The sequence below is a fragment of the Sphaerodactylus townsendi genome, linkage group LG01, assembly GCF_021028975.2.
Source record: "Sphaerodactylus townsendi isolate TG3544 linkage group LG01, MPM_Stown_v2.3, whole genome shotgun sequence".
NCBI classification, from domain to species: Eukaryota; Metazoa; Chordata; class Lepidosauria; order Squamata; family Sphaerodactylidae; genus Sphaerodactylus; species Sphaerodactylus townsendi.
Window position 1 is genome coordinate 167,603,735 of NC_059425.1, and position 11,589 is coordinate 167,615,323.

The window sequence follows — 11,589 nt, forward strand, 5'->3', positions numbered from 1 at the left end:
AGAATATTTTGGGCTTTTTTTAGGCTTCTGGAATTATAGAGTTCTTCCAAGGAGGAGAGAGGGCAGCCGATAATCCTTTGTGCAGTAGTGATCACCCTTTGGAGCGCCTTCCTATCTGCCACTGTGCAACTGGAGAATTATACACAGATGCAGTAGGTTAAGACACTCTCTATAGCACAGCGGGAAAAGGACACCAGGAGTTTTCCATCCAGTTGTTCTCCTTCTGAAGCAGATTTCACACACAAGCACATGCCAAATATGAGAAGCGTATGGTATGGGCACAGATTCATACAAATGCAGTCCTTATAATCATTAAGGATAAATAATCTTATAATCATTAATGATAAATCACCAAGTGACCAATTCCAGTTTTCAGATGATGGCAAATGCTCATGTTTCTGGGTGTTATTAAACAGTACACCATATTTATGATTCATTAAGATGAAAACATACATTCATTTGTGATCCCCTTTGGGGATCGGGCGGTATAAAAATTGAAGCAATAAATAAATATAAATAAATGCAGATCTGAACTCTGAGTAATGGCAGAATCTCAGGGTAGTAATAAGCACATTCCTCTTCCTTGACGAACTGGTTATGGGTGGTACTTTGGAACTGCATAGCAACAATTCTTTGGGCATGTTTATGTCTCTAATCACTCCATCAACTTCTTGTTCACAAAGACATAATAAACCAATGGTTAACTAACTGCCACAGAAGTTGATAAAATACAGACAGCCTGCTCTGGTCAGCAGACACCAGGCCAGCCAACAGAAGCAGGCCTCATTCCGGGCGGTGTGTCCCCTCCTCTTTCCCAGGACATGGCTGGGCCTAACCGTGACGTGCGTGCACCGCCCAGGCAGGCCTTGTCCTGAGCAGTGCACACATATCGCGTCCAGGCCCAGCCACATCCCTCCTCCTTTCTGGAAGTGTGGGGGGTGATTTTCTGCCCCCCATGTGACGCAACGGGGCCACCCGGGACAAACGTCTCCACATGTCCCCATTGCAGCTATGCCTGAGTGCCCCACATTATTTCCCCCAACCCAGTATTTTTTAATTGCTAAACAAGTGAACAGCTGGGCAGGAGGCACTTTATTTGCCTCCCTTTTCCTTTTTTTAAAATTGCGGTTTGCGTCTGTGTAGCTATGCAGGCGCAGATGGTCATATTGTGGGACATTGGCATGGCTGTGGGGGTTCATTTCTGCATGCTTGAGTTGCTACGCATATGTGTTACGTGACTTAAAAAATAGACACATCTCTGTGTGAAGGCATGCAAGCAACCCGGATTTCGGCACTATTAACAGCCAATGGGAATCTCAGAGAAAGGGCGTAGTCATGCTATGGTTTTGTTTGCTAGTAACAGTACAATACACTAAAGGTTACCAACATTTGGGTGGGGACTGATGTTCTCTGGGAATTATGAATGATCTCTCCAGATTATAAAAATCAGTTCTCCTGGAGGAAATAGCAGCTTTAAAGGGGCTCTAAGTCATCGCATCTCTGCTGAGCTTCTTCCTGTTCCCAAACTCTGGTTGCTGTTGACACCGATCCCAAATCTCCAGGAATTTTCCAAGCTGGACTTGGCAACTCTACTGACTCTTAAGTTCTGTAGTGGTTCAAGGACAGGGTGGAGCGAAGAGATAAAGGTTTGTTTTTTGTTCAGGCCTAGTTTGACTCCTCACGGCAGAGCTTACGGGGAAGTTTCAACATATATTCTAATGTACTGATCCCTGCTTTAGATATTTCATTCCCTATTTTAAGACTATTACCTTCAATAACCTTTTTAAAAATAACCCTCCCACCTTTTCTTTTCTGTGCTTTTTTGGGTTTCTTTGTATCTCTGTTGTGCAATACTCTGTGTAACAAGGAAGGAAATTGCTGCCAACATTTAGAGGGATTTTAATTTTTTAATGTCAAAACAATCTAAACATTAGGGTAGGTTTTGTACCAGATAACTCAGTGGACCAAATCCTGCCATTGCTTTCTATAAGGACGCAGCCTGACAATCCATTAGTGAGTTTTTGTGAACACCCAGTGGCACTAATGCTATCTTTAAAGAAGGGCCTCTTCTCTCAACCTTTGTTTATGAACGAGTGTTATTTCTCACACATTTATTGTGTTACTTTCTTTAATTTGATACCATGCTGTGTCCCAGTGGGATGCCACTCAAATGTTATATCAGTGATCTTAGAGCTGAACTCCAGAGATTTATTTTACAAATGGCTTCTAGCAGATGTGTGGCACACTTTATTAACTTAAGTACCCATTAGTTGAAAATTTCATTAGTTTGGGGGGGAAAGGGGATCAGTTTCATCAATAGGCCCGGTACGGGTAGATTCTTTGTGTCAACCTGACCCATATCAAAATGGATTATTGTTGTAAGTGAGACAAGTGACCGAATGTTCTGCCTATTATGCACACATGATCTATAACCTTTTAAAATACTAGTGTGGGAAAACACCACACTTCAGTGAATCCCCCCAAACCATAGATTCTTAACAGGTGGCAATCTCTCACTTAGCAACATTTGTTAGTGGCTGTTCATGTGTGTGTGTGTATGAATTATCAGGGGGTACAGTTTCCAACCAGGTAACCAAGGGGAAATCAGAGCGGAGAATGAGAACAGGACAATGCCCAAAACAATAATGCACCCTTTAATGAGCAGAGGATATCCTTGCTGGAACTTTGTACACAGTGCCACCATCTGATCAATTCGAAGCATTTCACCTCAGAACTTCCCTGTACAGCCAAGGTTTCTTAGACTAGATGGTATTAACAAAGCTGTGTGTAAAAAGCGTGGTGCTGCTATGGATGAAGGGGACAGGTTTTATACTCTGAACTTGATTTTGTCCTTGATAATGATGTGAAACTTGAAGCAAATGCAAAAAACATGATTGTCTTATTCTGTCAGGGTAAGAATGCCAGGAGCACCAGTGTCCTCATTGATCCATTACCTTCAAGGTTCCACTCAAGGAAGGTGCTAATGAGATACAGAGTCTAAGGTTGATTCCCCACTTGCTGAATTGACCTAGGTTCGACCTGGGTTCGACCTTGGTACTCCCCACAGCCACTGAGTTCGACGCAAGTCCATCCCAGCTTCACCCCCTCTCAAATTTCCTACTCCACCATGGAGGTACAACTTTTTCAGCGAACCTAGGTAGAACTCAGGTTGAAGCCGGTAAAGTGGGGAATCGTCCTAAAGTAGCCTAGTCTTAGCATACATAAGACTTTCTCCCTTATTATGACCTTTAATACGACTCAAGAATGCTCTCCTTTGGTGCATCAGGTCAGAAATGTAAGAACTTGCAGAAAGGGCATTATTTCTCCTAAAACGTGTAATTCCCTTCCACTGGAGAACTATCAGAGTCTTCTGGATGAGAGATGAAAAAACAACAGTTCAAACTGGATTTGGATTATCTGAGGAAGGGCAAAATGGGGTTATGAAGAAATAATGCATTGTAATCTGACTCCCCTTCATACTGTTTGTGGAGGAATCAGAGTCAGCATTTTGGACCACAGAAGGAGGGTGGAGATGAGGAATGCATACAGAAATTATTTCCATCAGTGGAGATTAATCTAAAGTTGACAACTTTGGGTGAGGAAATTCTCGGAGATTTTGGGGTGAAGTCTGGGGAGGGCAGGGACCTCACCTGCCCTCCCCATTGTCCACCCCTCTAAACAGCCATTTTCTCCAGCCATTGTCCACCCTTCTAAGCAGCCATTTTTTTTTCCCAAGGGAACAGATTTCTATAGTCTGGAGATCAGTTCTAATTCCAGAACTCCAGGCCTCACCTGTAGGTTAGCAACCCTAGATATATCAAAAGGATCCAAGTCAGTGTCACATTTTCATTTATGTTCTCTTCTTGCTACTGGAACTGTGCACCCAATTTTTGATTTACCAGAGTTGTTACAAGTGACTTTTTGCATGAAAAAGTGGGATGAAAATGTTGTTGTTGTTGTTGTTGTTGTTATTATTATTATTATTATTATTATTATTATTTATTTATTTGATGTTTTAAATTGTTTTAGTGTTGATGGACACCGCCCTGAGCCTTTGGGGAGGGCGGTATATATATATATATAAAATAATAATAATAATAATAATAATAATAATAATAATAATAATAATAATAATAATAATAATAATAATAATAATAATATTTAGTATACCACCCACCCCCAAAGGGCTCTGGATGGTGTACAATAAAACCAACAACAATACAAAATAAAACCAATATACAATGCTATGTTGCTGGCTTAGATACCTGCAGTCAAAGGGGTATATTTGGGGGCATATTTTTGGGATATTTTGTGTATGGCCCTGAGGTCATGTAATTATATATTTTGTGATATTTTGTGTGTGTTTTTAGATACTGGTGTATATTTTCTATTGAGATTGTTATGTATAATTTTTCATTGATAAGAGTCAAGCACAGTGCATTGAAATGTATATTTAATATTGTTTAACAAACAACTATCAGACTTCTCAGCCTTTCTGGGTGCCTGGCTTTGGGTGTCTTCCAAATCTTTTTGGTTACTCTGTCTAGCCATGAACTCCTAATAAAAAGATCCCCCACCCCCCACAAAAGTTGGGGTAATAACACAGAGGAAATGATTTTTTACATATATTTGCAAAATTATCTTCCAAATCTATACCCAATGCAAAAAATGTCAAAGAAAAGGAGAGTTAAAAACATACAGTGCAAGTGCCCTCAACAGGACAAAACCTTGGCCACCAATCAACGAAATAAGGAAAAAAAATACACAAGCTCCCAGAATGAATAGTTTAATTAAAAGACACATGCATACATAATGACTAGAGACACAGCAACATGAATTTATTTTGCTAAAGAAATGAGGAAAGCCCATTATTTTGAACCCTCGAGGTCCTTTTCCTAGTATGTACATAGCATCGCAAAAGCTTAATATAAAGCCAAATAAATTAGTAAGCCGAAATATTTTGCTTTCAGACCGTCTTATCTAATCAGATCTTTCTAACAGGTTGTCAACCTCTGGGCCAAACTGGGCTTATGTGACTTTAGTATCTGAACAGCAGAGGAAAAGCTCGTGAGGGGGTACATTGTCCTGTTATGTTCCTCTAACAGTAAAAGGAATTGCACATGTTGATCGTTTCCTCGGCCACACAACACCAGCACAGGCAACACGTTTGCAGAACAGAATCCTTCAGAACAAGACTGTGACAACCTTGGTTTGACCTTGGACTGGATCAAAAGAATGGATGTTTAACAGTGACAAGAGAAGGGAGAGATACGATTGACAAGGCCAGGAAACACTGACTTTTGAGAAAGAAAATGAAAATGGCTGATCCTTGATTTATTTTGGTTAGAGACTAATTTCTGGTTGAAATGACAGCATTCTGCTTTCCTCACAGAGGGATTAGTTTGACTGCAAATATCTTTGAAATTTTTTTGGGGGGGGTGTGCTGTGCACAGATTCCAACCCAGCTCTACTCTCTCACCCATCTCCCTCCCAACTCAATGCATAAGGATATGGCTATACTTGCTACTTTGTCCATTCAAACATTATTTGTAAGCTACAGACATGCCTTCACTGGCTCTTGGGTAACCTTTGCATTCTAGGCTGCTTCTCAATCCCTATGGGTCTGAGCTTTGACTGAGACTCTTTACAGAACCAACGGCCCAACAGCAGACTGACTCTAGATCCTCTGAATGTAGCCATGGCTAAGACCTTCCATTTGCTCTAACCAACCCTGCATCACGATCTATGACGTGAAAGGAAACAGTTTTTAATAAAGGACACTGGAATGTCATTAAGAATTCATTTATTGGCTTTTGCAGAGCATTAGGCTAACCAGCACATTTCTTCACCTTCCATGTAGAGAATAGCTTTTTGACTCTCCAAATAGGAAAAGTAGCAGTCAATTGCTGTTGGCTTTACAAATGGCAAGATAAGAACTTGCACAATCTTTCCCTTCTGTTCATGTGCTCAAGATTGGATGTGACTCTACACATTCTCCTCCATCTTTTGACCAATTAATCTTTGCAGTTCTTCCCATTGCTTGGTGCTTTGATCAACGCCTTGCTGAATCAGTTCATGTGCTAATCCGACTTTTTTCCTGAGCTCTTCCTCACTAAACTGCCACGCAAATGGCTTTGGGATGTCAAGTCCGATTTCTCCTTGTCGGACAACTACATAGGGCCTCAGAGCATCCGCGGTTGCTTGCTCAAACCGGTCAAGAAGTTCTTTGAGGTATTGGAGGAATGCGGCATAGTTTTCTATTGTCAGGTCGATCAATTTCTTTGTTCCAGCAATCAGTCCATCATACGACTCACTAAAACTCTCATAGGCCTCCTGTAGCTTTGCTTTGACTTCTTGGTTTTGTTCAACAGCACTTCTCTTAGCAACCTCTGACCAGTACAGGATCTTATCACGAGCAGATTTTGAGAGCTCAGCGACATTTCCATGGTGTGCCACAAATTCCTGCACTCGATCTGTGACATGTGACACAAAGTCAGCAGCAGCATTAACGCAATTGTCATTCAACTCCACCACAGTACCAAGAAGATTCTTTAGCCAATCTATCACATTGTCTTCCAGCCTGATGAACCACTCAGCCACACTTGGGTTCATATATTTTTCCTGAAGATCCTTCAAATAGTGCAGAAATTCCTCTAGTTTTGAGATGACTTGTTGCAAGGTATTCTGGATAATGTTAACATAGCGAGGAAGCAAATACTTTATATCCTGCGCAAAGTTCTTCAGCTTTTCTAAGGCATCCGTGGATACTGATTTTGCCTGGGCCATAATATATTCATAGTCATGGGACTGTAAATTTCTGATAAGCTCTTCCGTCTTTTGGAAGATTTGTTGGACTAATCCTTTCAGCTCTCTTAACTTTTCTGCAAAGTCGATCTCTCGAAGACCAATAAATATCTGACTGGCTTTCTCCTGTATGTGAGTTAGAAATATTTTAATTTCATTAAGCATATCACTACCTTTGATGATTTTGCTAGAAGCTGGAAGTTCAATCTCCAGCTCATTGACATACTTAACCAGAGCCTCAAATTGTTCTCGGACCTCTGAAATACGCCTGTCTGTAAATTCTGCCAATGTTGACATGGCCATCAGATAAAGTTCTTCACCGGTATGCTTCTCGGCCAACCCTGGCACCTGGAACTTGGTTACCTTCAAGAACTGAATGGCAGAGTCGATAAGGTGCTTCATCCTTTTCTGGTATTCCTGTATTATATCCATTATGATATCAAAAATGGTGTTTTTCACTTGGTCGTAGTCCAGCTGCATCGCTTGATCTGCAGCTCTTCGATACAGTTTGATGGTTTTCCTCTTCATATCTTCATACTTCGCTGTGGCCTGGTCGGTGACCGCATCAAGATGGTTCTCGAGTTGATCGATGCTTTCTAAAGTTTTTCGGAAAGCCTGGTCAGCGGTGGTTTTCAGCTCCTCCTTCAGCTTGAAACCAGCAGTGTTGATGTCCATCCCCATATGCTGGCGATGGTACTTGTTAACACTGTTGTACACTGCAGCAGCCATTTTGGGTACTTTCTCTTTTAAACTGAGGAGCAACTCCTTGGCCTCGTCCTCTTTCCAGCTGGTTCTGACTTGAATCAGATCAGGGTGTTTGAATGATACCTCACTTTTCACGATGTCGACATCATTCTGAGGGTCAGACTGAAAACATAAAATGCATTGAGAAAGGGCTATTTCAATGACAGATGTTTGTTAATAGGCTTTAAACTGGAATACGCTTACTGGAATAAACTGGAATATGTTCAGTTAAATTTATTTGGCTGGGTCCAGGCCATGGAAAGAATAAGAAGAATTTGGATTTATATCCTGCTTTACTCAACCATAAGGAGTCTCCAAGTGGTTTACAAAGTGCTTCCCTTCCTTTCCCCACAACAGACTCCATGTGAGGTTGATGGGACTGAGAACTGTGACTGGCCCAAGGTCACCCAGCAGGCTTCACATGGAGGAGTGAGGAAATAAATCCAGTTCACCAGATAAGAATCTGCTGCTCATGCGGAGGAGTGGGGAATCAAACTCAGTTTTCCAGATTAGAGTCCGCTGCTCTTAACCATTACACTATGCTGTGTCTTGGGTCAAAAGATGCGTCTCTAATTGCAGAAGATTCCTTTCCACACATGATGGGGAACATTTGATAAACACCGTGGTTTACATCCAACCTAGCATCATAATATCATGGCTTTTTCTATGACCATTACAAGCTATAAAAATTGTTCTAATTTCACAGTTTGCTCAAGTCTACTAGAATCAGGGCACGAAAAGTACAGGCAGAGTACACTTGGGATACAGACTTCTTTTCACAAGAATATTCAGCTTTGCTCTACCTGTTTCTTGCTCACGACTTGAGTCTATATGTTTCTATGTGCTAGTAGTCTAATGTCAGAGTGGCAAGTCAGGACTGAGGCAGACGTCAAGATGAACCATAATGATCTGTAGCCGAAGGGAAGTGAGGATGATTCTGCTGGCCTGCTAGAAGCAAGCTCGCAGCAACTGAGTTACATCTGAGCTGCATTTTTTCTTTTCTCCTTGCAGGTTTCGGCTCGGGCGGGCAGTCAGATGCTCTTGGGCACATGCTGAAGGGCAAGACCCAGAGGACTTTTGGTTGTTGGCTCTTTGCTTTAACTGCGGGGCTCACTCCCCCTCACTCACAATCTTGTATCAGTGAACCAGGCTCTGCAGTACAAGGACTGACACACTGCTGGGACATCACTGTAAGGAACTGAATCTTACCTTATGCTACCACTGCAACCCTAGGGCCTATGCACACAAATGCAAACACTTATTTTCTTCCACGTTTGACGTTAATTTATCTGCCTAAGTCTTTTGAATGAGACAGGTTGCATTTTTTTTCCAAACAAAAGCTAACAAACTCACTGTTGTGGATTGTCGAAGGCTTTCACGGCCGGAATCACTGAGGTGCTGTGTGGTTTCTGGGCTGTATGGCTGTGTTCTATACAGCCCGGAAACCACACAGCACCTCACTGTTGTGGGTTTTCTGGGCTATGTTGCTGTGGTCTGGTAGTTTTTGCTCCTAACGTTTCGCTCACATCTATGGCTGGAATCTTCAGAATTGTGTCGCAGCGAGACCACAGAGGCCGATGAAATGTTAGGAGGAAAAACTACCATGTGAAATCCTTTGACAATACATCAGACTAACAAACGAAGGTGAATAGAAAAAAAAATCACATGCTTCTAAATACTCTGAAGTCACAGTAAATGACTTTCATTAGGCCAAAATATGGGAATGAAGTACAAATGATGTTTAGGAGATCTAGCTTTAGTTCTCAGCAGATCTGCCTAAGACTTGTCAGGGTGGTAAGGAGAAGTGACAGAGCAGCAGAGCAGCAATTATATGGGAGAAAGAAGGTTTTGCCAGGTGATGGGTTTGCCTGACCACAATGGAGACTGGACTCCCTATTGACCTGACCCTGATAAAGGGTAGAAAGGCTCAGTTGACAATGACTTCATGAAAGTCCCTGTAATTCCCCAGTCTTTCCCCAAACTGGTCTAATAAAAAGTAAATGATAATTTAAATGACAAAAACCCAAATAATGACCACCTGTCCTACCTGAGGTCGATAGAAAAGTTTTCCCTTAAGGGCATCAGATTCCTGGTTGATGACAAAACCAAGAGTACCAGCAGAAGAGGAAGACACCGAAGAATAAATTCCTGAGCTTTGTCCTTCGTAGCGCACTTGGGCATCAGTGAAGGTGGGGCTGATGATGTCCAGAGAAAATGTGTAGCTGGGAATGCTGAAGTAGCCACAAAAAATTACAGAAAAGGTAAAAAATAATGACTAATGATGACAAGCAAAGCTGTTCTTCAGTCACTGAATATCACAGAAGAATTGCTGGTGTTGCTTTTGTAGAACTATTCGATGGCATTATTGGATGAAATAGGACCCGGTTGGCTTTGGGCTGTTAGATGTAGAAAGGGAGCGGCTACAGATTGAATACAATTAGAAATTAAAATGAGCTGGGTGGGATTTTTCTGGATGTAGTCGAAGCCAGATTCAATTTGTTGCCAAACCCAACCAGTCGGCCACCTTCGCTCCCTCAGGGCTCAACCTTAGGAATGGTGAGAGATTCTCAGCCAACCTGTTCTGCAGACCAGTGATCCATTGTGAGCTAATCAGGGATAAGTTTGTATTGCATTTAACAACTCAAACAGCTGCTGAAGAAAAATGCAGCTGCTGGTTGGACAAAAGCCAGCTCTCAGCTGATTGGAGGAACAGCTGGGAATCAGTTTCTTATCCAAATGGGACCATCAGCAAAAGAGCTCCACAGTGAAGTTGAAAAGGGGAGCTCTTCCCTCTCTTCCAAGTGACAGATACAATGCTTAAATTCTCTGCACTACAAAAAGGAGACAAGAAAGAGTTCAATTTTCCTCACTTTCTTTGCAGTCTGAGCCAACACACTGGGGCAGAGAGAAGAGGACAGAAATCAGCAAGTCTTCTGATTACTGTCCACTATTTCCTGCATCTCAGCAAACTTTGCTGGGTACAGAGCAAAATTTCCCCAGAATACACACTAACATATGGGGAACAGGCAAACAATCTGTCGTCTAATTGGCTGCCTGATCATCACAGCTGAATGAGAAGTCAGACGAACTAGCAAGTATTCAAGCATTCCTAGAATATAGCGCTATTTTATGTGTTAGAAGAGTTTGAATTTTTACCTGTAAAGAGACTCAAAGTGACTTACAAACTCCTTTCCCTTCCTCTCCCCATGACAGATACCTTGTGAGGTAGATGGGGCTGAGAGAGTTCTGCAAGAACTGTGACTAGCCCAAGGTCACCCTGCAAACTTCATGTGGATGAGCAAAGACACAAATCCAGTTCACCAGATACGAGTCCACCCCTCATGCGGAGATGTGGGGAATCAAAATTGGTTCTCCAGATTAGAATCCAACGCTCTTAACCATGACAACACACTGGCTGTTTTGATTTTATCTTCCTTTTGTCTCAAACTCCCAAAAGATTTGTATTTTGGGTGAAATTAAATAATATTAAAGGGGAGCTGTTCCCTCTTTTCCAAGTGTGACTTGTCCACACTTTTGGGTCGCCCAAGTCCATTCAGCCCCATAGCGGCTTCTTGGCAGCAGAGAGGCTGTTTCGTTTTGCAAGCCTCCCCACACCACCAGGAAGCCTCTCTGTGAGCGGCAGGTCGAAGCAGCGTGATTGCGGAGGCACCGCTACCTGCCTCCCCACTTGGATGGGGCCACAAACCAGGCCCACATTTTACAATGCACCTCACTTAAACTGGATTCTTTTGAACATGGTGCATAGCTTCTTTTACTGAAACATTCAAGAAAGGAAATATTTACCTGAATCCTTGCATTCCATAAATGGATTTAAAGTCTGCACTCAGGTCGCGATGCGATAGGGTGCCTTGAGTTGCTTCAGTGTAGGAGCCATTTTTGTAAGTGTAGGTGGTCAAAGCTAGAAGGGAAACATTTAAGATCAGTGGAACCAGGTCACAGAGTGCATTCAGATGATAGCCCTCTGACTACCATAGATGTAAACTCTCTTAACGCCAAACTGCATAGAAATTGAAGGAGTTT

At 42.1% G+C, this 11,589-nt stretch overlaps 1 protein-coding gene across 1 annotated transcript in view; it reads right to left on the bottom strand.

Moving 5' to 3' along the window:
• Positions 1-4,770: 4,770 nt before the first annotated feature.
• APOB (apolipoprotein B) overlaps positions 4,771-11,589 on the bottom strand; it is a 52,518-nt gene continuing 45,699 nt past the window's right edge. The window contains exons 27-29 of the mRNA XM_048499092.1: positions 11,353-11,467; positions 9,596-9,779; positions 4,771-7,671 (exon numbers count right to left, since the gene is read on the bottom strand). Coding sequence (XP_048355049.1) covers positions 5,986-7,671; positions 9,596-9,779; positions 11,353-11,467 — 1,985 coding nt within the window. The 3' untranslated portion in view covers positions 4,771-5,985. The remainder of the gene's footprint in view (positions 7,672-9,595; positions 9,780-11,352; positions 11,468-11,589) is intronic.